This window comes from Syngnathus scovelli, chromosome 17, assembly GCF_024217435.2.
Source record: "Syngnathus scovelli strain Florida chromosome 17, RoL_Ssco_1.2, whole genome shotgun sequence".
In the NCBI taxonomy this organism is placed as follows: domain Eukaryota; kingdom Metazoa; phylum Chordata; class Actinopteri; order Syngnathiformes; family Syngnathidae; genus Syngnathus; species Syngnathus scovelli.
The window spans coordinates 13,106,062-13,134,058 of NC_090863.1; the positions used below are offsets into that span (position 1 = coordinate 13,106,062).

Sequence of the window (27,997 nt, forward strand, 5' to 3'; positions counted from 1 at the left end):
CAGTATCAGTTGCCATGGATGAGTTGCTAGGTGTCCACATTTTTAATTATAGCCCACTTTGCAGTGAGTGGTCTTTGGTTTCCTACGATGATCTAATCCTCTTAAGAACATGCCATTTTTTCATTTAAAACTAATTCTCTGTAGGGACTACAGATTATGCACACATACGCATTATGTACATATGACGACCATGCATGATTTAGAGCTGACGGATATTTCTCACCTACTCATTGTCATGCTTGTATTGTTTCCAGGTTCAAATTAAACATTTGAACAACTTTAATGATCTCCCAATATGAGATCAACAGTGTCAAAATAGCTAGCTAGCTCGATCGATGGATAAATAAATACATCAATAATAAATACATCAATAATAAATAAATAAATAATCTTTTTCTTTAGCGACTCATTTGAGAAACCGTCTCCTTGTCGGAATACAAGGACCAACCTGAGGACAATGGCGGAAGCAATCTGCACCCACGCAAGTGCTAACGCCTCCACCGACGTCGGCTGCCCCACCGCTGCTCTGCTGTGTGGTGTCAACATCTCCTGGTTCCCGGAGAACACCACAAAGCAGGACATGGATAAAATGTGCGTGAGCGAAGAGGAATACATGTCGTTGCAACTGGGGCCAGCGAGGTCCCCGGTGTTCCTTCCCGTCTGCATCGCCTACCTGACCATCTTCATGGTGGGCGTCCTGGGCAATGCCCTCACCTGTGTGGTCATTTTGCGCTACAAAGTGATGCAGACACCAACCAACTATTACCTTCTGAGCCTGGCCGTGTCTGACCTCCTGGTTCTGCTTCTGGGCATGCCGCTGGAACTCTACGAGATGTGGCAGAACTATCCGTTTCTATTCGGGGAGGGCGGCTGCTACTTTCGAACCTTCCTGTTTGAGACCGTCTGCTTCGCCTCCATCCTCAACGTCACGGCCGTGAGCGTGGAGCGCTACTTTGCCGTGGTGCACCCCCTCAAGGTCAAACACATGACCACGTCAGCTCACGTCAAGAAGGTGGTCTTCACGCTTTGGTTGCTCTCCATGCTCTGCTCCGTGCCCAACACCAGCCTGCACGGGATTGCGGTGCTACCTCCAAGGTTTGGACGGAACTTCCCCCGGTCTGCTATCTGCCGTACGTACATACTGTTTTTCCGTTGAAGCATCAGCAAGTTGGGCAAAAATGATTGATCCCATCACTCGTTGCTACATTTCACTCCTCAGAGTTGGTCAAGCCCAAATGGATGTACAAGCTGATCATCTTGATTTCCGCGCTGGTCTTCTTCATGCTCCCCATGCTGATCATCAGCATCCTCTACCTTCTCATTGGATTGCAGCTACACAGGGAGAGGATGTTGACCGTGGCGGAGGACAGGTGCAGCTTTGGACCAGAAAGCCTCAGCAGATCCCACAAGCAGAAAATGAACAAACGCAATCTTCAAGTCACCAAAATGTTGTGTAAGTGGCCACATCCTGAAACTAGTTTTGCCTTTAACCAGGAAGCAGACATTGAACGCCTTTAAATATTTAGTACACAATGTAAACAATGGATGGCCCCAATCTGAGAACCCCTACATGATGTTTCCAGGTGTGCTGGTGATAGTTTTCTGTCTGTGCTGGGCTCCCTTCCACGTGGACCGTCTTATGTGGAGTCTCATGGACACGTCGGTGGAGCAGCATCTCCAGATCTTTGAGCACATCCACGTTGTCTCGGGAGTTTTCTTCTACCTGAGTGCCGCCATCAACCCCATCCTCTACAACCTCATGTCCACGCGCTTCCGAGAAATGTTCCGCCATATCTCGTGCAATGCTGACGCCTGGTCGGTACGCTCCGGCAAAGGGACGACCCTGCGCGGCAGCTCAAGCCAGAAAACACGGAGACGCACCAAATGGACTCCAACATCCATCAAGCAAAATACATTGGATGGCTAAATTATTCAGAGCTTGGGTGATAAATCAAAAGAGCATATTATGAGCAGAAAAAGAAGATTTTGCTAATTGGCTATGGGTTTTTTTTTTCTAAATTTTTTTGTTCCAGGGAGTCCTCACAGGGAACACATTTTCCCAAGGATGCCCTCATAGTTCTTGAGAGGACCTCTAATACGAGAAGATTTGTCAAAACTCTGTTATGAAATGAATCGTTTCATGTATTTGTTGTACATAGTACGTAAATCTCATTTCTAGTTATCTTATTGTGGTTGTGTAGCCTTTCATGCAAACAAACTTAAAATGAGGACAATCAAGTGCATTTAATCATTAGGGGAGAGTGGGGTCATTTGCGTCAAGGGGCAAGTAGTTCCACCCCTGTTTTCCAGAAAACCCTAGAAGACGTTGGTCATATGACCACCTATTTTTGAAGGGGCATCGATTTCACTCGTCCTGCAGAGAAGGGAGCCACATTGCTTGAGAGCATTTAAATTCAAAACAACATTTTTTTGCCCTCAAAAGTAACATGTCTATGATTAAGGTTTTTTGATTGCTGCGTTTGAACAATTATCAACAACTTTGAAAACAGTTCACACGTGTTTTAGTGCTTTCGGAAGCTACAGCACGAGTCCACATGTCACGATCCGTCTCCGTTCGTTTCCTTGTTCTAATGTTGCCGTGGTTTCTGTTGGCGTCGCCCCTCGCCTCCTGCGTCTGCTCACAATCTATGTAATTGCCGTCACCAGCCTCTCGCTACCTGTCTTGTATTTAAGTCCTGTCTGGATGTCACTCCCCGTCGGATCTCATGTCTTCTTGTTTCTAGTCTCAGTCTGGTCTGTTCTAGTCTTGTCCCTAGTCGAGCCTCCAGTCTAGCCTCGAGTCTATCGTTTGAGTTCTTCAGTAAACCCTGATCCAAGCTGCATTTGGTCACCCAGCTCCATTCACTTCATGACAGAACAATCCGAGCAATTCAGCGACCAGCGCTTGGACCAACCGAACATTTTTAGACGACTTTGGCAGTGTCCGTGATTTGGAAAATCATCAGGCATGCATTAAACAGTTCCTTAAGGCTCATGAAGCTATTCAGGCAATATATCTAAAACATTTGTTATTTCAAAGTGCTCAGAAATATACTATATCAGATCAAAAACCTCTCTCATTACCACTTATCAAAAATGTCTAGTTACTATGTCTTCTTTATCGATTTGGTGTGTAGGTATAATGATATGCTTAAAATGTTTCTTTTACTGATTTAATATGTGAATCTATTTGTCCGCTTATGTACTTTATTCAATGAGGTTTGAGCATATCGGTTTTTGTAGCGAGGCAGGACTTTTTGTATTTCGACCCCATTCCTTCAGCACTTCAAGTAAAAATCGGCAAAAACGGCTTACCCCACTCTCCCCTAAATGCTGTTGTTATGAGAATCATTTGTTGTTATAAGAACAATTTTCATAGTCCTCTTGCAGCCAGCCATTGTCCTTTGTGGAATGAAGATGTTTTCTTTATATCTGAAGCATGTACATTTTTCAAATGTTTTCCAACTCGTACAATTGCATGACATGTGTGCTAATGCAAAATAGCTTGAATGCAGTTCCTGTGTAACATGTGAATTTATAGTCAGCTCTTGTTTCAATGAATGAAAGCACGCTCTCTTGCCTTAGATTTATGATTTCATGACCTGGCCTCTAACCATTGGTGCATCTGGTGGGATAAAACGGAAGGTGCGGAAAGCAGTCCTGCCTTAATGAGCATTTGGAACACATTTTTAGATTCACAGTGCGACCTACTCCAGGATGAAAATGCCTGCCTCGCAAAGCTGTAGAAAGGCGACCGGCGAAGAGCCTTAATTAAAAGTACAATCTTTTCACCAGGCAGTTTCTCTGCAACTTAGTCAAAGTGTTGGAATTATAATGTAAAAAAACGGAAAGGGCTTGAAGAAGCATGAAGACATGAAAATGAGTTTGTTGTCGGTCAATAGCAATCAGTACGCGCATATCAACAAATGGACCCAATAGGCCACCTATCGCAGAACCCATCACGTCTTAATGGGCTTGCAATTGGACTCAATCACATTGCTACATAAAAATCCCAATTGCCTTTAGCAATTCTGATGGGGAAAGTGTGGGAATAGCTGATGGTATCATTTGATGCTGGCAAAATATGCTTTTCAAATCAAATAGCCTCTGAAAAAGTTTGCAAGTTGAAAATACTCCAATGAATCTGAATACATACAGTTCTGTTTTTAGATGAGCATGATAAATAATATACTGTTATTGATGAGCATAATTGATGCGTATTGCACAAAGTTGTCTCGGCGAGCAAAGGGATTTGATTTTTTGTTTTTTGTTTTTTTGGCTAGACGCACTTGAAGACTCAAGCATTGGCTTTTGGTGAATGCAAGCACACCAATAAACAATGGCCATTCAAAACCAAAAAAACAGCGTAAATCAAACCATACCCCAATCGAGCGTTGTCCATCCAGCATTGAAGAGTCCCTCCCGGTGTGACGACGCTGCCTCTGTGGCTTATGCTGCTCCGGTCTTCAACAAGCCCAAACATTTGCCCTCCTCATATCCGGGATTTGCAAACGCACAATAATCCCAAAGACTGATGAGTCGTTTCGAAGCATTTGTTGAAGCAACTGTTGAGTTCCGGCGGTCAACACCTGCCATGTTCAAGTTCACCATGGCTTTTAGATGCTTCCTAGTACAATGCATGACAGACAATGCGTGAGCGAGTCTCTCTTTAGTGGCGTGGAGGTGAGTTTCATAAACGAAAACAATCAGTTTGGAGGACAATTCACCGCGAAGAATCATAATGGCACTCACTCAGCATTACCTGCGTGAACTTGCCCCCCCCCCAACCTCGCAAAATTGACAGGTCTCAGCATTGGCTCTTCATCCTCCGTGAAATGGGAGGGATCTTACACACTCACAAAAATACATATATACACAGGTAGCTAGCTCCATGCCGTTTCTTCACCAGCATGGGAAAATCCCTGTCAGCCATAGACGTCTATTAGACGTCTGCTCTCGTAAAGACCTCATTTGGACGTCTAAAATGGGTTACGGTATAGACCTAAAACAGACGTCTACATTAAAAACATGAAATATGATCATATTTCGAAAGTTGTTTGGATTTGTGTTTAACAAGCATATTGATCCGTACATGTGAATTGGTTATTTCTGTAACCTGAAATAGATGTCTATTTTAGGTTATTTTATAGACGTCTAAATTACGTCTATATATAGCCCTGAAAAAGACGTCTATATTACGTCTATATATGTATATAGATTTAAAATAGACGTCTATATATCTGGCAATCCCTGGGCTGAGGAGCCTACACTCGTTCAGAATGTGATGCGGAGAGTTGGACCGTGCCCATGACTGATCTAAAGACCTTTGACATGACGTCCAAGGGAATAAATGACAAACAGGATGTAAGACTGAATGAATTGGTTAGTCAAAACTCAAGCAGGATTTCTGAGAGTGCTGGAGTTTCTAGTAGTGGTATTACTTTAGGTTTAAAATAAGTTTGTAATATTCTTTTAACACTCAAGTCCATTTTACTGCAGCAAAGGCCTGCAGTGTATAGATCCTTTCCTGCTAATTAGTGCAAAACAAGATCCAGTTGCTTTATGATTCAAAAATTACAAACAGCCCAGAGTCGATTCATACTGTTTGTGAAATATGTGCAATCATGATGCAACTCATATTGTAGACATTGGGAGTCGGTGAGGAATGAGTTAATATGGACGTGAGAAATCCCTTCAATTAACAAACCGACCGATGATTATATTCTAAGTGTTCTTTTTTCACAAATACTTCAAATTTTTGGGAAACACATTTTTATTCTTAAAAACAAACAGTCTGAAAAATAATGTGTAGCTTATACAGTCCTTCACAAATTTATGAGACCGCCATCAGAAATGACCAAAAACATATTTTATGTTTAAGATAAGGTGAATACACAAGCAAAGGGTTTTCAATTATAATTCAAGTTTAAATAATACAAAATATCGTTCTAATTTACTACAGTTTTTCAAAGAAATGAGGAAATATTTAAGTAGTGTGATGCCAGATGGATTTGTTCCGTGACCACGCTTGTTATTCAAAATATTTGTATCTCAAATCACGTTTTCCCATGGACGTGTCATTTGACAGGTGGTCTAATAAATGCGTAAAGCATTGTTCATATACATTTATGGAGGGAAAAAAAAAGTCTAATGATCCAGATACAGATATGGACACTTACAATATAAGAAGCAAGGTTTTGACTTACATGTCACAAGATGTCTCTGTAATCTCCAGGCCCAAACCGAGAAAACAGGTCTCTCAAAGACCTTTGGGACAGTATTTTTTCTCAAACTTGGGTACGTCGAACTTGCGAAGACAGCCTTTGTAGTTCATGTAGCGGATCTTCCCAAAAACGTCTCTCTCTGCCCATCCTTGGTCGTGGATGCCACAGATGGACCACATACAACCTAAACGGGAAGACCAAAGAGTGCAATCAGTAAAGGAAACGGCAATTGGCTTAACGTACGAAGAAAAAGGTCCTGTGGCGTACCCACAAATCCGTTGGGGTCTTGGCCATCCAGCTCATAGCGATCGTTGAGATACAGAGCGATGGAGAGCGCCTCCTCTGGTGAAGAAGTCCACTCGAGAATCTTTTTGGCCCAGTACATTCGCAGGAAACCATGCATTTTGCCCTCGGAGATCATCTGGTACTAAAAAAAAGGAGGCGACCGTCGGTCACCGACAATACTGCGTCTCCGACTTACGTTCTTATGTCAATACTGGGCAGAAAAGCAAAAGATGAACAGGTTTTGACGACAGAGACGGACGGACGGCTGCTCGCAAATAAATGTCTGTCTGTTCATTTCACACCGGATGGCTCGGCAGGTGCCCCGGAGACACAATTATTTGTAAACGAGCAATTACAAGGTTTTCCACGATTTCCATCTATTCAACTTCTGTGCTGGAGCCTGGACTTTTGGTGAGAGGCCGCCGGCCGGGTATAGCCTCAACTGGTTGTATTCACCTGCCACAATTTATTGTACCAGCTGATGGATTCAATTCATTTTAGCCCACAGCTTTAAAAGCCAGAACTGCTCAATTGCATAATATTCTCCCTCAAATTTGAGTCAAATGTGATACCTGAGCTGCATTCCACAGTTTGTCATGCGTCTTGGCTTTCTCCAGTTGCTCTCGGGTGTACAGATATGGCCGTTTATCCTTGGCGTGATCGCTCAAGCTCTTTTGAGCCCATTCGTAAGCACCTGGATCAAAGAAACAGCATAAAAAATAAATGTTGACACATTTAAAAATAAAAACTGTTCATTCCTTAACATTCACTTTTATTCCATCCTTAAATTAAGCAAGAATGTAGATTTTGTTGTTTCAATTGGCACCAGACATTGGTTAAGTCCAGTGACGTGCGCTCGGTGAGGTTCATGACTGGGGAGGCACTGACGTCGTCGCCCCCCCGGTAAAATTGGTCCGGCACCTAACCGTGTCGCAAAAAAGCTTGGGGAAAGCTGCTCTAGTATGGCTTATTCATTATTTCATTTGAACTATTTGAATTCAAATCTCATATCAGCAGTCTTCACGCATTAAAACACTCAATAAAGCACATGAAATCAAATCAGCTTGTTATCGATCGTGCGTACCACTCCGTTCCGAAGTCCCGTTGTCCGAATCAAACCTTTTAACTCCGGAGTCGCTCTTCCTTTATTGATGGCCTCCTGCTTTGACCGAAAATACATAGTTGAAAATCCTTTGGATATGTAATCCTCCATTGTAAAACGAAATGTAAAAACGGAGGGAAAAAAAAAAACCCGAATGTAAAACGAAACAAATGGACGACTGCTCCTCAGTTGTTCGCTGTCAATTTGAACTGGAGATCTCTTATTCTACATCCCGGGATCACTAGCACTCCCTGTCTTTTTTCGTTACCTCCGTACGATCTCGACGTTACAGTCAGATGACAAAAAAACCCACAAGATATTATACTATTCAACATAGGCAGCCGTGTGACGACGCAATCCTCAGAGGAGGCCAGACAGGACGTTGGCTCCTCCGAGCAAATCGTCTTCGGTTTTAAAAGAACTCTATGAATTCAGCAATTTGGGTTCAGAATGAAAAGGAAAATGATTTTATAATAAGAACAATTGAATTTGTTTTTCCCCTTTTCATGATGGCAGGGCCTCGTTTTTTGTACTTTTTTTTCAACCCCTCGCGCAAAGTTCTTCTTTCAGGCCGTAATTGGCAACGAGACTTAAAAGATCTCAACTGACCCTTCACACTGTCATAATTCCCGTTGTAAAAGCAGAAGTTGTCCGACAGTTCTCTGCGCACCACCAGCTCTTCGATGAAGGGTGCGACTGATTGACCGGCGTCCTTCCCGCCACGCTGGACTTGCAGTGCCACACGCTGGGCAGAAACGTGTCCTGATGGCATCAATCACAAAAAAAATCAGAACATCAGAAAGCAGCGTCGAACAACCCTTTACGCTATATCAGAGATTGAAACACGATTAAATGTGTTAAGCCTGAGAGACGCGTAAAACCAGAACAAAAATATTTCTCTGTGGTCTATTCATATCACAGATTTTTTATCCGCCACGGTTGGTCTGGAACATATTTCCCGCGATAAAAAAAGGGTTCAACGGTAGAACTGAACCGTGCTTATGGCACGTGGATGCAAGAGACAAGCACTTATGCCTCTTCATGATACACCGCTGAGACCATTGGCTCTCTGGAGAAATCAATAGAAGAGCACTCCAGTGGTTTGAGGAAAAGAGACAAGCTGCATGATGGCGCGGGAAATTGCCACAGAGTCAGTGGCATTATGGATAGAGGCGGCGTAGAGTGACGGCATCGTCAGGCTAGCTAGAGATCCATTTACGCAGAATGCCTTTTTATCGAGTGAGCCCCATTCCGCACTTTAAAGCTGATGTACAGCCAGCCGTTCAATTTTTTTTTTTTTTTTTTTTGGGCATTCTGAGGGAGCTAAAAGAGACTTTGGGTTTTAAAAGTTCACTCCGTTTCTTTATTGACAGTAAGTAGATGCTGCATTTTGTACAGTAGTATTTCGACTCACAAGTGAATCGATTTATATATATTTTTTTAAGATACGGACCGTCATTTGGATGATTTCTTGTCTTGAGTTCCGAGCACTTAGAAAGCTTGAATATAGTATAAGCGTTGAACTCGTGTTTCTACTGGGTTTCTACTAACCAAAGCGGATCCAAGGAGAGAGTTGGCTGAGCGCAGCAACGTTGGGGTCATTACGGTGAGTGCCGAACAGTTTGAGGCGAACGTCGATGAAGGATTCCAACATGGCCATTCCCGACATGGTGCCTGGCTGGGCCCACTCCGGCTCGTCCACAGTTCTGTCCACCTGCAGTGAAGCCACTGCTTTGGCCCAATCTACTAGCTGCGGGGAAGGGGGGGGGGGGGGGAATGTGATTACATCGGTTCAGTCAGGAGTAGATTAACATCCTAATCATTGAAGAAAAACAAAAGATGTAATCTTGTTACATTTGTGATGATATTAATAATATTTTACAGAGGGAAGATAGTCATCATTTTTCAATAAATAACGTTAACCTTAAACCAACGGTTCTTAACCTGGGTTCAATCGAACCCTAGGGGTTCGGTGTGTCAGTCTCAGGGGTTTGGCAGAGGCTCCACTGTGGAGGTCCGAACACACCCATCTATCACGTACATTTCTGATGACGCATATCTGAACTGGTCTCGCAAAAGGCAACAGCACAAGTCACACAGGTGTGTCATTTTTTGTGTGTTCATGCACTATGTTGGTTTTGTTCTTTGAACAAGGTGATGTTCATGCATGGCTCATTTTGTGCACCGGTAAAAACATTGATGTCTTGAATTTGAAAAAAAAAAAAAATATTTTTCAGCAAAGAGGGGTCCAGTGAACGCGCATATGAAACTGGCGGGGTTCGATACCTCCAACAAGGTTAAGAACCGCTGCCCTAAACCTAAGACATTTCTGAAATAATACCACACAAGAGAACAGTGTTTGAACTTACTTTAGTGGTTTTTGTTGCCGCGTGGGGGTGCTTCACAACCACAGGAAAATCAGTAAGGAACTCTGGTAAAAGTTTTGTAATTTTCCCCCGGATTGTCCTGGCAGCATATTCAAGTTTAGGAGATGCTAGCCAGCACGGAACAATATTGTGGGCATCAACCTGGAGAACAAAATCAAGTGCCCAATTAAAACTGAAAATATTCAGGGAATTGCAGCTAAGCCAAATCCAGTTACCTGAATGAGTGGAACACCATCCGGAAGAGCCTTTTTGACATCATCCAACCACTTGAGAGGCTCCCTGAGAGGTGAAAAGTCCGTCACGACTGCCCCAAAGCCGCGCTCGGACACAAAGCCAGACAGCGATTCGGCCGCAGAGCCGTGCAGCAAATGGAACTGGATGTCGAGAGATTTGCATTCCTGTGTGATGACAACGGCAATGAAATATACTAAAATGATTCATGTGGACAGATTGCAACAGGTTTGGCTATGTTTGAAATATGCTGTTCTAAATGACGCAGTGCTAAATATAGATGTGGTTTTTGTACCTTTTCAACTTCTTCCAGACCTTTCAGCATGAAACTGTAATGTCTCAGGGTGGACAACTCTGATTTGGGGACAAACAAGCAGACGCAGACGTGCAGAGGCAGCTTCTTTTTCATGGCAAGGTGTTGGGCGTGGATCAATGCCCAGTTATCTAAAGAAAAACAAATATCCATGTGTTATTCAAATGACTAAAAGGAGGAGCTGACTGAATGCTTTTTGTTCTCAGTGCATGCGATCATGTGTTAGTTAACCTTGTACTCTCTGGTCCCTCAGCATCCAATAGAGGACCCCTTCAGAGTCCTGCTTTGCCTCTTGCGTGTCTGATATGACTCGAACACGTTTCTTGTTGACTTTCATGTCCTTGTTGTCATCTCTCTGTTGTTTGACAAGGTCTTGCAGCCATCCTGATGCTTTCACCTTATTACCTTCCTTAGTGGAGGCCAACTTCAGCTGCTTCGCGCTGCACTCAGCAGCGGCGGCCCCAGCTGCTTTGCGCTTTTTGCCTGACATGATGGTCGTGAATGACTTGGTAAGGAAAGAAAAAAAGGAGCTGTGAAATGAGAAGATAAATGAGAAAATAGAATACAACATGAGAAAACAAGACAATGCATTATAAGAAAAAATACAACAGAACGCACAACACTAAAAACGGACAATAAAATCGTAACAACTATGCAAAAGACATTCATTTCAGCAGTGAGCGTTTACTCGTGTTCCAACTTACGTCCTTGTAACACGATGCCTCATGCACGGTGAAAATGAGGTACAAAAAATCGAGAATACAGTATTTTCGAATGAAGTGCAATGTGCATTCGTTCGTGTTTTCTAACGTTCAAAATGAAGCGGCGAGTGGTTTGCGTTTCAACAACAACTTACGATTGAGTAATGACGTGAATATTTGGTAACACCCTGGGTTGCGTTCTATTTGGCGAGACGCGACTACTCGCATTCAGCCAGACCGAGCGAAGTCGCGCATAAAAAAAAGCTAGAATGTGCTGCAGTATGAAAAAAAGGAAGTGTACTACATCGCTTAACGACCTCTCGTTTTGCTGTAAAATTAGAGTGACTACTAAAAACAAATTCCTTCAGCATGTTTGGCCCATATATTCTGCCATGATGCGGTTTATTTGGGGTTTTAGTTGTTCTGTACTTTTTTTTTTTTTTTAAATCTATCTCGCTACCTAGCCCGTTCTTAGCTATGACGGACTAAATGGGACGCAGCCGAACCCACTTCCGGCTTACCTTCTAAATTTCATTGTCCACAATGCAACACTAATTTTTAGCTATGACGGACTAAATGGGACGCAGCCGAACCCACTTCCGGCTTACCTTCTAAACTTCATTGTCCACAATGCAACACTAATTTTCGCGCATGCGTAGCGCAGTTTACGTTCGGGTGGTGGGGAGGGTGTCGGACAAGAATTCAGCTTGAAAGGGTTCACAGAATCAAACATCACGATTTATTTTACGCGTTTGTTCGCGCTTCCCTTCGGGATGAATGAAGGCAATTTTAAAAAGCCGTTGGTTCGCGATAAAGTGGACATGTCATTAGGTAAGGTCCTCAGCATGGATGCCTAAAAATGGATCCCTCCCTCACTCCCTCCCTCGCTGTTGCTGTCAGTCAACTGGGTTCAGTTCATTTATTTAACTTCGCAGTACGCCGTTTTACTCACACATGCAATTAGATTAGACTGGAAGAAAACAAACAAGTCATATACATTTTGTTGATGATTAGATACATTGCAAAGGAAGGCCACTTCTATGACTTTACCGGTGTCTGTTAACGTTGCTCTTCCGTTTGATTTTTGGCAGATGACATAATTCGGTTGAATAAAAAAGAGCAACACACAAAAAGGAAACAACCCTACAAAAGTCAACAAACACGTCGTCGGCAAAGGACTCCTGTAACGCAAGGAAACATGAAAACTTGGTCCATAAACGGCAACGGTATATTTCTCCTTAATATTGCCTTGTCGGCACATCCCTACCTACTATTACGTTGCAGGCGGCGTGTTACGAGGTGGAGGAGGAGCAGCAACTAAATTGAGAACTCCTCGGGTCACGCCGGGTGTGCAGAGAGGTCAGGGGGTCGTCACCCGTCCGGCAGCTCGAAAGAATACGACCCACCTCAGGCGACCCGGTCAGGTGACTTGTAACAGGACGTATTCACACCCTTTCATCCCTTACATGTAATAATGATCATTGCGCACCACAAAGTTTGGGTGATCAATTATTCACTTTGAGTAACGGGACATGGACAATTTGCTTTTTGGTTAGTTTGTCATGTGACCAAACATACGTACAAGAATGAGCTAATGAAATAGAATGCGAATTATTACATTTTGGCATCATCATTTCTTCATGCGTGAGCCATAACTACACAAAGGCATTACAACTGTTCAAGAAACGGCAGTATTGTTAGTTGTTTTTCATGGAAAAAGTGACAAACGTTTTGTTTCTTTTGGGAAAACAAAGCAAAAGAGCCAACCTTTTTTTCAATACAATCGCTGCATTGAAAGAAATGTTGGGATTTCGGCTTTGTACACAAACAAGGACTCCAGCGGAACGCTAGTCAACAGACCATTTCAACTGCGGCCACGGTGAGAAAACCTTTGCTACTCATCTACCAAAGCTGATTGGAGTGGACCTCTTATGTGTTGTTTTTCCAAAAATCAACGACTGCGTATGGAACGGCATTCATTTTTCTGTCTCCCTTTCATGAAGACGTCTTCCTTCCGTGCATCGGACGGATGCACGCCAGGCAACATTTCTTCATCGCAGAGGACTCAAAGTAATAGGATGAGTGTTTCTGATGAATGGATGAATCCATCCATCCATCCATCCAAACATATTGTGTGAGAAGCAGTTATTTAACATGCTGTTTTTTACTCCACATCAGGTGCAAACTTTGGCGCAGGAGCCAAATTCTCACACTCTTAACATCAGAACTCGACCGTGAGTTGTTGTTCAATATCATCGCTGTCCGGCAAAATCCTGACAAACTGACAACTGATTAGGAAATCCCAAACCGTCGATTGTATTTATCCACTAGGTGGCGGGCATCAACAAGTAGCACTGGATTCTTGACTGTTTCCATAGACAATCCCAGGGCCATGACTCAGCCTGAGTAAGACTCCTGCAACACAGAACAATTCTGGCTAATGACTTGTTTGACCTGGTTTCTCTCCGTAGGCCTCCTTCCGCTTGGACTCTGCACGCCGTGACGGCTTGCTTGGCCATCAGTGACGTGGAAACGTCAGAGACGAAAATTCCAAAGGGAGTTCCTCTCAAATTTGACATCAACAGTGTTGGGAAAGCAGTAAGTTATAGAACGTTGACCTGAGGCTGACAGTTTTAGGGTGAGCCTAAAATTCACTGGATGAGCTAACACGTCACGCTTTTTTTCTTTTGATCCTCCCAAAAGCAAACGTCAATGACTTTGAATGAAAGATTCCGCATCTTCAAAGAACGACGTTCACAAATAAGTAAAGGCAAAAGATTTGTTATAGTGGACTAGGCTGCAGGAAGAACGAAAGCCCACAGAAGCCCGACCGACACTTCTCCATGTGCGGACTCATTCACTCCCCCCCCCCAAGTGTCAACTGAGCACAAAACACAACCATGTGGGTTCCTGTAGACATTTTATACAGTTGCATGTACGTTCAACCATTGGGCTTTCTGTTGCTGATGTACTAAGAACTGCAATGTCCATCTATCCATTTTCTGTGCCGCTTGTCCCCACCGGAGCCTATCCCGGCAGTCATCGGGCAGTAGGCGGGGTACACCCTGAACCGGCGGCCGGCCAATCGCAGGGCACGCAGAGACGAACAACCATCCGCACTCGCACTCACACGTACGGGCAATTCGGAGCGCTCAATCGGCCTACAGAGCGTGTTTTTGGGATGCGGGGGGAAACCGGAGTGCCCACGCGGGCACGGGGAGAACATGCCAACTGAACCGCAGTGTCTTTTTTTTGTTTGTACAATTTCGTCAATTCAAAGACATTCCTCGTCACCTTTTCATTTGACTCAGTTCAGCTTTATACAACAAACCGGAGCTGATGCAAAGCACAATCCGTAAAATGATCAAATATAACAAAAGCTAAAAGTGGCTCAAATAGATGAAAGAAAAATATACTTTGAAACCCAAACAAATCCAATTGACACTGCAGCTCCTTTTACTGTCGCAGTCTATGTAAGCTGCCTGCTTTGCTGCAAATAAAATGACATCTGAAATTAAATGTTGCCAATCTTATATGTGACATTGACATGGTGCAGTAGAGATTATTGTGTGGCCTTTGTATGTTTTGTAAAATGACATTATCTGTCTGTTAAAAATCCAATAAGCACAAATTTTCATGTCTGTAAACTATTAGTCAAAGTGGTGGTGACTAACCCAAAAGCAAACTCGTCTAGAATTTGAATATTGCTTTTATTTAAATACAATAACATTTGCAATGTAACAAAACTATTGGCATATGAAATGCAAACACTATTTCAATGAACAAAACATGGCTCACTTAATTTTGTGTGACTAGCGTCAGTTAACACTAGTTTTCTTTTGTTTTTTTTCTCACTGCTGGCGTCAACTCTGTGATTGAATCCCCCCCACCCCCCTCTCCACTTCCACTGTTCACAGACTGTCTTACAATAAGAGTGCTGAATAAAAATGAGGTAAGAAAGTGGTTTGAAGGTTACAGAACATGCTGAATGGCAACGAACATATTTTGTGATGGGTCACAGGTAAAACAACAAAGAATAGACACTACTAGGAAAGTTAGGGATTTGGGCGATATTTCTCCATGAAGCTAACAATTAACTGGATCATTTCCAGGTGAATTTAATTTGAAGTTCATTTTTGAATGCACTCAGTCCGCTTCTGTGCATTTCTGAGACCGGAAGGGGCACAGAAAGGCACCGACGTACGAGTCATCGAGACCAGGTGGTCACAGAAAGGCCATTTTTGACTCACCCCAAATGCCAATAGTTCTCCGAGTAGTGTACGTGGGTGTATAAAAAATAAATAAAAAATGATTTCAATTGACACAGCTTTGCATCTTTGGTTACAAAGTAGGTTGAATTATTTCACAGCTTTCCCTCCACTCAAGTGAAGGTGTGGCAATACCAATTCACAACTTCAGCATCAGGTTGGGCACCGGATCAGATTTGATATCAGCAGGTGAGGGAGGAGTCACCGGTCAAGGCTTTTTAGGATTTAATAACATACATTCACACTGAGTCTGGTTAACTCAAAATTGGCAAGGGTTCTCAAACTTTCTGGGGTCAGGTGAAAAGAAAAGAAAACAAAACAAGGATTACGTCATAATTACAATCGTAACGGCAATTGAATGCAACTACTATGCGTACCGCTAAATTAGCCATTTTCTGTGCCAGTGTCATATCACGACAGGCAGAACAATTAAAGGCTCTTCAACTGAAAGACAGAAAATACGAAATCTGCTTTTTGTTTGTTTGTTTGTTTGTTGGTGTGTCTTAATTTTCCTTGGCCCACTGAAGGGCTGCCTATATCTGAGAAAACAGCCATAACCAACAACATAAATAATGAACATTATTTTCTTGACCCAGACTCCAGTTTGAGAACCCCTGTTGTAAAGCATTGCCTACCGGGGAGGGTTGGCCAATTTTTTTACCAAACACTGTTTAAAAAAAAAAAAAAATTAAAAATAAAAAGGGAGAGAGGGCTATTGTTTCATTCAATTAATTGATGAATGTAGCAGCCCCTGTAATAAATAAAACACTTGACAGCAGAAGACCGATGGAAGGGTTGATCCACAAGTAACGACAGATGCGGCGGCGTTCCATGGACGCGACTCTTTCTTTCCAAGAATTCAGCAAGGCCAAAATGGATCTTGTCACAGGGAAGTGGCGTATGGGCTTAGTATCATCAACAGGTTGGTTGGAGCAGACAAACTGCAAAAGCCACCAAAAGGCAGAGAAATGAATGCCCCTGAAATTTCTGCTTCAAACTCCTATTATGAATTCAACCGTTGTGTTCCTTGCTTGAGCCTGCTATCCCTCATTTTAGTATGGTGACGTGGTGATGCTATGCTTAGCTTGGGTTGGGTTGTTAGCGGAGAGTCTTGCTTGAGCTAACAAATGCTCTCCAGTTACGTCAAAGCACTTTAAAAGAAGTAAGTTATTTATATTACGGCTGTTGCATTTGCTGTAAATCAAAGAACCTGTAAACTTTTCACTTTTATGGGCAATAATGAGTTTCAAGTGAGATTCCAAGTTTTGGTTTGGCATCACAATTGTTGGCAGGGCTCCATCAGCGGGGGTTGACTGTAATTGTAACGTGTCTTGTGGTTGTCCACAACCGTAGCGCGGCTTTTCAAGCGGAGGTGACGTTGGGTTGCTGTTGGCTTGCGTCGAGCTGAGGATGAGTCTGCGGGACCGTGGGTGGTTGTTGCTGCTGCTGCTGCTGCTGCTGCTGGAGCGGAGGCTGGAGCGGAGGCTGGAGCGGAGGCTGGAGCAGAGGCTGGAGCAGAGGCTGCGCTTGAGGCTGCGCTTGAGGCTGCGCTTGAGGCTGCGCTTGAGGCTGCTCTTGAGGCGGAGGCCCGGCCGCAGGCTGCTGGGGCGGCTGCGCTGCCGGGCCGGTCGAAGAGCCCGCAGACTGGGCGGGGAGCTGCGAGAGCTGCTCGCTGTTGGCCAAAGATTTCAACACGGCATTCTCGCGCTCCAGCACAGAGTTCCTCTCAAAGAGCTCTTTGATCTGCTCCTTTAAGACCTCCACCTCCTCCCGCACGGCGTACATCAGATGGCTTTTCACCAGGTCCTGGTGGCATTTAGGAGACACAGAGCGTCTGATATAGTGCGACCTTGACTTAGAATGTGATTTGGATCCATGATTAACCTTAAAACTTAATTGACTCATATATATTATGAAATAAATACTTCAATATCACTTATAAAGCAAGTACTCACCATGGCCTGTTCTATTTTATTATCAATGGCAACAATATTAGTTCCAGAGGCACTGTAACAAAGAAGAGGAAGAAAACTTAGTTTGGATTCACAAAACACAAATATCTTGTTTGGAAATCTGGATTTCAACAAATCACATATCACATTACACATCTAGGTCACATGCTACTCCCAATCAAATGTGGGTCAGGTCTTAAGGTAAACAACAGACTCGGTTCGTGCAAATAACGCACATGGCCCTTTTGTTGTGAGAGCCAAACTAACCCACCGCACGCATCTAAAAGCAGCAAGTTTGAAGCCATTAGCTTTGCAGCCGTGCAGCCGCATGAAATTACCCGCAAGGCGGACGAGGGGACAGCAGCGGGCTCGTCCCGCCCCGGGCCGGGCCGGCGGGACAGCAGTGGACCTTGTAGGAAAATCTACACGGCATGCTTCGTGAGCCGGCACCGACCGCTTCGTGGGCAGTTGCGGAAAAGAAAGCCACGGTGGCACACGGGAGGCATTTAGTGTCACCACATTTAGAAGAAAGAAACATGAGCCCGCTGCTCGGGAGAGAGGGAGTGAGAGTGGCTGCGGTCAAAATCGCTCCCTCATCACTAGTAACCCTACATAGTAAGTTAGACATTTAGTAGTTAACATTTTACACCACCTGAATGAAACATTACTGAGCTTGCCAAATACCAGCATCATGAACGACATGAAAATACACTAGGCCTCAGTGTTCGTCAAATAGTGTGACAGGTTTTACACGTGGAAAGTACATCGAATAATATTATAAGGCGCTTTAACACTATGCAGAGTTTGAACACTAACTAACATCCATCCATCCATCCATCCATCCATCCATCCATCCATCCATCCATCCATTTTCTATACCGCTTGTCCCCACAGGGATCGCAGGCGTGCTGGAGCTAATTAATTAATCTAATGAATTAGATGTGTTGATTTGATTGAAGAGTTTGTCCTTAATGACTTGAGACATCAGCAGTCATCGGGCAGTAGGCTGGGGACACCCTGAACTGGTTGCCAGCCAATCGCAGGGCACACAGACAGAGACGAACAACCATTCACACTCGCACTCACACCCAGGGCCAATTTGGAGTGCCAGGCATGTTTTTGGGATGTGGGAGGAAACCGGAGTGCCTGGAGAAAACCCACGCGGGCACGTGGATAAACAAAAAAAAAAAAAAATTCAAACAAGTGTTTTGGTAATTATTTTCAGCCATGAAAATACCCATTCACCATGTAAAAAATCCACTTTAAGGAATTGGCCAAAATATGATTACTTGAAGAGCTTGACAGTTCATCGATTTGAATGCAGATTTTGCATTGAGAGAAAGGATTTTTAATTCCACAATACAAGGACACTTTTCCCCCCCAATGGAAAATGCCTCAGGCCGTGACTGCCCTCTGCTGGCCAGAAAATGAACAGTAAAATTGCATGTTGCTATTTGTTGACAAATGGGAATACTAATGTACATTAGGCTCTTTCCTACATACACAATTTGCAAGTAGCCACCTCTTACGAATTTCCAACCGCCTCCATAATATTGGGCTAAATTTGGTGTTATTTTAAGTGCTAGTGAGGTATTAGGCCACAGATTCCCCCCCCCCCCCCCCCCTCATTTTAACTGCCTCATGCTATTTGCCAGAAAACAAAAAGCTTGAGAAAAAAAAAAAAAAAAAATTGTATTCAGTCAGCAGCATAGAAAAGAAAGCCTTTGCTTAAAAAAAAAAAAAAAAAAAAAAGCCCAATTATTCTCCCTTTCAGGACAAGATGTTCTGTTCCTTAATGCCCTTCATTTTATGGGAGTGAGGTCAGTAGTGTTTTCAGTTGGCAGTAGTCAAAAGGCCGGGCTGAGGGGGGGATACACGATGCGCTCTCGTCAAACTGTCACATCATTTATCCGATACGCCAGATTTCATTGGAGACGACAGACGTGGGTTACGTGCATTGCGCTTGTGCAAAAGACTGAGACGTTTACTGACTCGAAAGACAAACGCACACACGCCTCACATGACTCACATGCAGGAATGTACACTATAGGAGCCACAAGTTCCATATTTCACATAAATGATAGTATATGAAGGCCCCCCAAAGTAGTTACACAACCGTATGTTACATAAACTAGAATGAATGTCTCTTAAATCATCGTTCCCCAATGAAATGAAAACAAAGCAAAAATCCAATGTGTATTTTAACAAGAAAAATAGCTAGCCCTCGGCAGTATGAGCTTAGAAAGACAAGCGTTCATAGAAAATGGAATCAAATGTCAAGAATTAAACACTGAGCACTCTTTCGCCACTCGGGGGCGCTACAATAAACACATGACACAAGAACAATGTCACCATTTGTCAGTTTGCCGCGATAATAATAATAATAATAATAATATCTAGAACAGGGTCCCAAATGAAGCCTTTTGAGGTGGTGGCACTGCCTAAACCAGCACTGGCCCAAACAATCAAGCAAGTTGACATGGCCATCAAGCCAAAGCCCAAGCCATATTTGGACAGCATCTGGAACTGAGAGAACTTCCAGGAATAGCTGGCACAAGGCAAAGACTTTTGAGGCAGCAGAGTGAATGACTTGTGTTTTGTTGTGCAGAAGAGAGAAAACGTCTGAGAAAGCTTGGCAAGACTGCGTCCCCTGACACACATGATCTTGTTTAAGCCTGCAGATTGCATGTCAAACCAACAAATAACTTGTTTGTGTGGCTGACTTTCAAAACAAAACAAAACTTGCAGTGTAATTCGTCGGGTCGGGAGAGTGTACAAAGTAAACGGCGGAAATGTATGAGAGGTCAATCACCCGAAAGGGGCTACTGGGATAAGACGCCTGAGGATGAGGATGGGAACTACCTCTCTTATAGTTCACCTTGTCATCTGAGAATGTAAAATATGTAAATATATATATATATAACATGTCAGGAGGGCGAAAAGGCAAAAATATTGGTCATTGTTTTCCAAATTAAAAGCAACCACTTTATATTGCTTCGTTTTCATGGAAGACTACAAAAATTGGATTATGACTTCTGAGAAGCTGACGCGTCAGGACAATTTCAAATGAAAGCGATATGAAAGGATTCAGGGAAAAAATAATGAGCAATTTGATCATCGATTCATTGTCGATTCATCACAGTACGTACCTCTAGTGCTGTAAATTTAAAATGCAACTATGAGAAGCAGAGTACTGAATTTAGCTCAAGTTGAGCATTTGGTTGAGAAGTTACAGGTGGAAGGGAACCTGAAGAATAAAATTCATTCACGCCACACGAGCTGTAATATGACCAGCGCGGTCGGTTATAAAGGGTTGCAGCAGCTTGCTTACTGGGAAGTGAAACTTGATGCCAATGCTAAAAGTGTACGAGTGTTTTACACGTCACCATTCGGAGCTGCTTCCTAAACTAATCTCCCCAATGAGATTAGCCATGCCAACTTGTCTTGGAAACAACATTTTGTGAGGATGTCAGCGTTTTGGTGGTGGTGTTGATGCACCGTTCTGTTCTGGATGTGATTTTTTTTAGAGCTTGCACTATGCAACAGTGTGTCAGAGAACGTGCAAGAGGGAGAAGAGTGAGAATATCGGAGAGAGAGAGAGAGAGAGAGAGACAAAGATCTCATTGAGAAGTATTGTCCAATTGCTGCCAAGCTTTTACCCCCCAACTCATTTCATGCATGAGGCAAAGAGCAAAAGCGCCGGGCTACCCAACAAAACACTGCACACACATCGCTGCGCTGCACTGCACTCTTGCAAGGCCCCGGGGGTCACTCCATTCCAGTATCGTACTGTACCTATCACTGTGGGCCTTTGAGTCCCTTAATCTGGTGCCAGACTGGAAGGCCTTGTAGAAAGCCTTGGAGGGGTTCCTGTGTCAGCCAGATTCAGGAAAAGGGAAAAGAAAAAGAAATAAGGACAGATGAATTAGGGGAAACAAGATGATTGTGTGATGGCATAAGATTGTTTTTAGAAACAGCAATTGCTCTCATGACAATTTGTGGGAAAAAACAACTGGACGTGGATTACGTGCAACAAAGTGGCACCGCAAAGTGCCACCGCAAAGTGGCACCGCAAAGTGGCACCGCAAAGGAACACAAAGGAAGGGCAGTTCCATCAAGTCTTCAAGATGTTCACCACTAGTAGGCTTGACTGAAGATCACCTTTCTCCATTTTTCTGCTCTCGCAATATGGAACGTGGTCAACCCAGTACAAACACAATCTGGATAAAAATGAGACTACAATTTAGGCAAAGCCGACTAGAAAATGGCAAACCTCAATCGATGCCAAGCATATTTCTTTACTGACCATTCCTGTTTCTAGCAGTAAGCACAAAATGATTTTGTGAAATTTACATCTATTCAAAGTCATGTTTACCGGGTACCTAATGAAGTGACCAACGTGCAGATATTCCTGATATCTGGCTACGGGAACACTCTGTCCTACAGTAACGGACGTGTGCTGGAAAAGGGAAAGGAAATCCCCCCCCCCAGACATTTGCATACTTTTTAAAATTATTTTATAAACCACAAGTGAGCAAATCCAAGCAAACTGAAGTTAGTGAGCAAAAGGACACACATGAGCGCAACACATCACACACAGAAATAAGGAGTTGATTTACAGCATGTGTGTAAGCACAAACACAGCTCTTTTCCTAGAAACCCAACACACACACGTGCACACACACGCACAAACACACACACACACACCCAGACTCCCTTCCTCACACAGTCCGTCACAAACCTCCCCTATGCTTCTGCACACTTTTACTTTGTGGGCAACCATACTTAAGACCCTAAACACGCACATACGTGCAATTCCACAGCACTCCCCCTGAGACAAACTCTCCCTTCACAGTTTAAATCCTCAAAGCTCAGCGAAAGCCAGCAATGGGCTGAAACGATCAAGGTCAGATGACTTGGAATGAGTCATCCTTTCTTGTTTTCAAGCAACAGACAATCTGCTGAAACTCTGGGTAGGATGATACAGGTAACCCATGGCTCAGTTTCTGGGGGGGGGTCGCAGTTTGCTACGCGCCTCTCGTTGCGTGCCTAAATGTACACAGGTGACAGTAGTATCAAATATGTATATAGCAACACACAAGCATCCAAAAAATCAAATACTTGGGTTTATGTCAACTGTTACATTTACGTTACAGAAAGATAATGTGACATCTGCACATTTTTAGCAATAGATGCTCCCATTCCACCGAATATTTTTGGTTACTTTTCAAGTATGTGCCGTGAACTCTTGCAGTGCGTAAAATGGCCGTCAACATTTTTCGCTTCTTCGTCACAATCCACAGCAAAGATTTGAACGAAGTCAACCCACTCGCTCGTATGAGCGGTTTTACTGCGTCCGAGAAAAAGTAGGTCAGACCTTGAATCGGTTCCGTTGCCTTGTTTGAGTTCCCTGGATTCTAGGAGAGAGAGAGCGCGGCAAAACCCGGGCTTAAAACTTTCATCCTCCCATTCACTTCCGAGGCTAATTCTCTGTTGACGTGATGAGTGCAAGGGCCGACTGACAGTAGTTTCTAATTCCAAGAAGTTGCACACCAGTTCCAAACTTGTGAGCGCAGGGCGCATTCCGACAGAGAGCAAGAGCTAAACGTATGAAGTCATTCAGACAAAAGGAGGATACATTGAGAACACGCGGCCAAATACTGACCGACACAACACTGCCTTGGCTTGGCATGGACTGTAAATGAAATGCGCCTGCTTTTTGCTACAGCAGAATGTCGCTTTAGGGCTCTGCATCCAAGTTTGGAAAACAAAACGCTTTCAGGCAGGCGTGTTCTTATTGGTGGTATTAGGCTGCTGTGTATTGAATTAGCTAACATACTTTGCGTTGGCGGCCATGTTGCTGTGGTACTTGACTTCTGCTTTGCACTAGACACATTGCACTTTATCTCCTGACACTGTCTTTTCTGTGAATATACGAGGCCAGTCCAGTTCCGACAAGGCCACCGCAACTTGGCTCATGCATTATTATTATCACCATAAAAAAATACTTCATGTTGGACAATAAACAAGTCAACGAAGAGTGGCTAATAGTATTTCTTGGCACCCCATTGCAATGTTGTTGTATGTTGTGCTTTACGTTTTACACCTCGGGTTGCCAAAAGAAACAAGGCAGAGTGAACGGTATTCCAAGCATGAAAGCAGCATCTTGGTTGTCATGCCTTTGGTATCGCTGCTATTTAGTTTGAAGTACTGCAGTGGCAAGGTGAAGCAGGTCATTTTACAGTGATTTTAAGTAACCTTAAACCGTGTGCGCGCTTTGCTTTGCTTTGCTCATTAATAGCCTTTTTTTACATCCACCACATGAATCAAGCTGGAAGGATGTAAAAGGAGTGCTTTGTGTTACATGAGGTAGAAAAAGAAATAGGCCAGAGGAAATATAGAAATAGAGCAGAGTGTGTGACTAAAAGCATAGCTCAAATGCCTGTCCAAGTAGCACACAACAAGTTTCCCTCCTCCTCCTCCTCTGTGGACTATTGCACGCTTTCTGCATCAAAAAAGGAATGTCATTCAGCACCTCTTCAACTCATCTGCATAAAAAAGGAATGTCATTCAGCACCTCTTCAACTCGTCTGTCAAGCGCTGGTCCGTGGGTTGCGAGAAGGCCGCAGCCGGTTGTTACACGTGACCGGCAGATACAGTACGTGATGTTTTAGCATTTCAGGAGGGCCCTGAAAGGGAATGTATAGAAAATGCATATGACAAGTGCAGCTGGTCGCCACACCCCACTGTGAAAGCTCTTATCAGCAAAAGGGTATCATAGTGGAAAGAGCGCTGCTTCATGTCCCTGTACGATAGGGATTTGCTGAGGTAAGGGGACCCCCCTGCTCTTATCAAGTTAGGGAGCTGGGTGTTCTCAGAGACAAACAATTCAGAAGGAAAAAAAAATACAAGGTTTCACCAGAATTTTAAAGTGCACGTACATTGAGAACAACAAAGGGTGCTTACACACCACACCGCATTTGGGTTTCATGGTGCCGACTGGCCGCGGAGGCGACGTTGGCAAAGTGCAAGCTTGCCCTTATTTGGCAACGGTGCATAAAGTAGCGTAAAGTAGCTCGGCGATACCTACAGTATATTTGTCATTGTTTCAAGAGAAAGCCCTGGCTTTGCTAATAACAAGGAGGAGGGAGGGAGGGAGGGACGAGGAGAGCAGCTAAAAGGAGGGGATGAGTTTCATCTGATTGTAACGTGATTAGCATGATTAGCACTGGTTTGTAGAATAATTTCTTCGGGCAACGACGTAATAACACGAAAAGGTCCGCCGTGATCCATATTGAACGACTGACTTATTTTCTGCAGAACGATAACTCAAACAGTTGACATGAACACAAAAGACCACTTCAAATGTGAAAATCATGCGCATGATTGTGTTTTTGAGTAAGTGCCGAGGAGGTGCTGGTTGGCTTCCATGCATTGCCCTACATCCATTTTTTTAGCCAATATAGCCTTCACATAGCCAAAATAATTGTCAATTTTGGCTATGTGAAGCCCTTTGAGACTGTCTGTGATTTAGGGCTATACAAATAAACTTGACAAATAAACTTGACTTTAGCACAAGTGAGAAACATCTGATATACGTACAGTATTTCCTTCCTCTTATCACTTCCTCCGAAACATTGTCATCCCCTGAACATCTCACTGAGACTGACAGGAAGTCCTTGTATATATATTTTTTTAATTATTACTATTATAGTATTGTCACTTGGAGGAAAATCTTGGTATATAAGGTAAACCCACAATAAGAGAACATTTACATACCCGAGTCAGTATCACTAGTAGGTGACTTTCCCCATAAACAGTTGAGGTTTCCCATTGAACTTCATACTAAATGTATAAAGTCCATGTTGTGCTTTTGTAACTCACACTGGTGAAGCGCTCACTGTTTTGATTTTTTTTGTGTTTTTTTTGCAAACTACCACACCATAACCACTAAACAATTACACTAAGGTTAGCATAGCACAGTGTGGGAGCATTTTAATGAAGACCAATTAATTCTGATAAGAAGGCACTTTATAGTGATACTGACCCACAACAATTCTGCAACAACACAGTGTTGATTGTGTAAATCTCACCATGAGTGTGAGCTTTCTAACAATACACAAGGGGCAATGTTTACAAAAAAAAAAAAAAAAAAGAAGTGACTAAGTAGAAAGTTACCTCTCCTCATCCCCGTCGACAGGTATGTGGATTCCAAACAGGCTGTTGACAGTTGGAGTGGCGAGCTGCAGGGTCTCGGGCATGAGGGGCTTCACCAGATCCTTCCTAAATGACTGGGCATTGACAACCCCGTCCAATTTCCTCACACCACCTCCCTCTACCTGTCCAAATCCGGTTGCGAGGAGGCTGTGACCCGCCAAAGCACCGGCTGCTTTGCCTTGGCTCACCTGACCTGGAGTCAAACTAGCGTCTGTCACCTTTGGCACGGCTGCAGCGGAGGCACTGGGCACAGCAGTAGGCACAGCAGGGGCCAGGCTGGAGCTCACTGCAGCGACAGGCACATTTTGTACACCATCAGCTGCGGGGTGGACGGCGTGGGCTTTGGGCTGTCCAGCGGCAGCGTACTGACCGTGAGCAGATCCACCAGCCGGTGCCGAGCCCGCCGCGACGCTTGCCGTTCCACCCGTCTGGCTCGGAGCTATCTGTCCGGGTATTCCCTTTCCTCCGCCAGCGACGTCCCCAAAATGACCGAGGGTGGAAACTCCCGCCGAGCCCTGAGGCATAGCGGGAGACGTCGCTTGTCCCATCGACTGCGGCACTGCTGAATGTCCAGACACTGACAGTGACTGACCGCAAGCGAGTCCAGGTAGGTCATGTCCCACGGAAAGTTGATAAGTATGCGTCTGGGTTGACGGAGGCAAGACGGGGGACTTCTGCAAGTGAGGCAATCCGTTGCCGACACTCTGGGGAGCGGCGGGCTGCACGCTCGCCACCGCAGGCTGGACTGGGACAGATGCGGGCTTGCTACTGGCGAGCGCAATCTGCGGGACAGACCCGCTGACAGCATGTTGCCGGGTGATGAAGTTCTGCTGCGCCGACGTCTCCGCCGGATGCATGCGGGTGACCCCCGGTGAAGCACCGGAGGCCTGATTTGTGTGCGTTACCGGGGCAACCACAGAGCCACCAGTCTGCCCCAGCCCACTGTCTTTGTCCACAGCAACCTCAGATGTCACGCTGGCGTCTCGCTTCATGCCATCGACGGTTCGATTCACGACAGAACCGTCTGACTCTTTCTCGTAAAACTCCGTACATATCCAACGGCCTCTTCGGAAGGGTTCGCCAGTACTGTGGTCAAGTTTGATGACCCTGAAACGGGAAGTACAAGTCACTGTGGAGGCGGCAGGAGCAGGAGGACCTGGACTGGCCACTGTAGCGGCCTGAGGTACATTTACAGACACAATTACAGGACCGGGACTGGATGTCGGGGCAGCCTGTTGTTGTTGTGCGCCAAGAGCCAGCACCGGCGCTTTCCGAAACTCCCCCAAGGGACTGACTGACACCACAGAGAAGTGAGGTAAATGCGACGACGCCACGACTCCCGTGGCTTCGGGCTCCCCGACAGTATTCAGCACTTCTTCAGCCAAACTCCTGTCACATGCAGCCTCATACTCAGTCCGGGAAACGTCATACATCTCTGACGACACATCCTCGGCGCGGGACTCATCCGGGTCCTCTAGGCTCTCTGTGTCGTCCGCGCCACCGATAGCAGCCACCTGTGCCTGAGTCACACTTGTGATCTGGAAACAGCTCTTCTTCTTGGCTGGCATTTTCGACATAGTGGCAGGCCGATTCCTCGAGTGTGCCTCTCTCTGTCCTGCTCCACCAGAAAAGGAGAGGCTGACAATTACTCCGCAGGCAAATTTACGTCCTGTCCATCAGGCGGTGGTGTGGTTTTCTGGGGTCAGAATTGATCAAAGAGTTACCAAACTCCACACTGTGATCCATTTTTAAGATTAAGAGTAACTGAGGTGAATCTGCGCCATACCGTTCAGGTCCCCGGATGCGGTTCACGACGCAGACGATGTCCAAACGCCGGACGGAGTTGTTTCAAAGTCCGGGGACGGGCGGGCTGGCTGGCTGCCTTGCCTTGCCTGCTAGTGTCCCCCGGTCAGTGCCGAATGGGAACCACCGCTACGGGAGGGACCTACTTGAGGGCTGAGGAGGGCCCCGCAGCCCTCGCAAAAAGCTAGCGAGTCAAGGCAACTGGCTGCAGTACACTCCCCCCTACGTCGGAACAAGTAAGCGAGACATCTCCACCAAAGCACTCCTCAGCGCACCGTCCAATGACTTTACCGCTCCCTTACCATAAACGCAATTACGGTCGAGGGAAGGGGAGAAATAAACGTCGCAGTGTCACTGTTTTAGGATAACGCGGATATACCGACGAGAGCCGCACTGTTATTACTTCCCTGACTCGGTGACAAGATGGCTATGTTCGTATGCTAGCGCGGTGCATGACGGGTAGACAAGTGCGGTTGCTGCTGCCTTCAAGTACCGAGCGGAAAAGTCGGACACC

General features: G+C 44.6%; 5 protein-coding genes across 11 annotated transcripts in view; 2 read left to right on the forward strand and 3 right to left on the reverse strand.

The window, feature by feature from the left end:
* LOC125984588 (ephrin type-B receptor 3) overlaps positions 1–4,745 on the reverse strand; it is a 44,793-nt gene extending 40,048 nt beyond the window's left edge. Inside the window, exon 1 of the mRNA XM_049746566.2 lies at positions 4,383–4,745. The gene's annotated coding sequence lies outside the window, so the exon portion shown is untranslated. The remainder of the gene's footprint in view (positions 1–4,382) is intronic.
* Positions 4–3,702, forward strand: LOC125984617 (neuromedin-U receptor 1-like). The gene is made up of 3 exons (XM_049746635.2): positions 4–1,130; positions 1,220–1,453; positions 1,584–3,702. Exons 1-3 carry the CDS (start codon positions 458–460, stop codon positions 1,925–1,927), a joined length of 1,251 nt encoding a protein of 416 aa, XP_049602592.1. The 5' UTR covers positions 4–457; the 3' UTR covers positions 1,928–3,702.
* A 1,010-nt stretch (positions 4,746–5,755) lies between the features above and the next one.
* Positions 5,756–11,700, reverse strand: cpdp (CPD photolyase). Of its 3 annotated transcripts, none has more exons than XM_049746600.2 (10): positions 11,399–11,700; positions 10,774–11,072; positions 10,525–10,673; positions 10,214–10,396; positions 9,981–10,139; positions 9,163–9,361; positions 8,221–8,373; positions 7,082–7,203; positions 6,492–6,651; positions 5,756–6,408 (listed from the first exon to the last, which is right to left on the reverse strand). In XM_049746600.2, exons 2-10 carry the CDS (start codon positions 11,030–11,032, stop codon positions 6,260–6,262), a joined length of 1,533 nt encoding a protein of 510 aa, XP_049602557.1. In that variant the 5' UTR covers positions 11,033–11,072; positions 11,399–11,700; the 3' UTR covers positions 5,756–6,259. The 3 variants fall into 3 exon arrangements, with proteins under 3 accessions (XP_049602557.1, XP_049602558.1, XP_049602556.1); XM_049746601.2 differs by lacking the exon at positions 11,399–11,700 and adding an exon at positions 11,247–11,392 and having other exon boundaries at positions 10,774–11,047; XM_049746599.1 differs by lacking the exon at positions 11,399–11,700 and adding an exon at positions 11,247–11,392.
* Positions 11,701–11,877: 177 nt separating this feature from the next.
* On the forward strand, positions 11,878–14,762 carry LOC125984609 (UAP56-interacting factor). 3 transcript variants are annotated; one of them, XM_049746623.1, is made up of 9 exons: positions 11,882–12,074; positions 12,335–12,469; positions 12,528–12,667; positions 12,998–13,122; positions 13,247–13,313; positions 13,422–13,477; positions 13,575–13,649; positions 13,715–13,841; positions 13,947–14,762. In XM_049746623.1, exons 1-9 carry the CDS (start codon positions 12,017–12,019, stop codon positions 14,037–14,039), a joined length of 876 nt encoding a protein of 291 aa, XP_049602580.1. In that variant the 5' UTR covers positions 11,882–12,016; the 3' UTR covers positions 14,040–14,762. The 3 variants fall into 3 exon arrangements, with proteins under 3 accessions (XP_049602582.1, XP_049602580.1, XP_049602581.1); XM_049746624.1 differs by having other exon boundaries at positions 13,076–13,122; XM_049746625.2 differs by lacking the exon at positions 12,335–12,469 and having other exon boundaries at positions 11,878–12,074.
* A 172-nt stretch (positions 14,763–14,934) lies between these two features.
* LOC125984593 (TSC22 domain family protein 2) lies at positions 14,935–27,936 on the reverse strand. 3 transcript variants are annotated; one of them, XM_049746579.2, is made up of 6 exons: positions 27,467–27,936; positions 26,051–27,376; positions 25,642–25,966; positions 21,259–21,333; positions 17,467–17,518; positions 14,935–17,317 (listed from the first exon to the last, which is right to left on the reverse strand). In XM_049746579.2, exons 2-6 carry the CDS (start codon positions 27,255–27,257, stop codon positions 16,874–16,876), a joined length of 2,103 nt encoding a protein of 700 aa, XP_049602536.1. In that variant the 5' UTR covers positions 27,258–27,376; positions 27,467–27,936; the 3' UTR covers positions 14,935–16,873. The 3 variants fall into 3 exon arrangements, with proteins under 3 accessions (XP_049602536.1, XP_049602532.1, XP_049602535.1); XM_049746575.2 differs by having other exon boundaries at positions 25,642–27,376; XM_049746578.2 differs by lacking the exon at positions 21,259–21,333 and having other exon boundaries at positions 25,642–27,376; positions 27,467–27,935.
* Between the last annotated feature and the right edge of the window lie 61 nt (positions 27,937–27,997).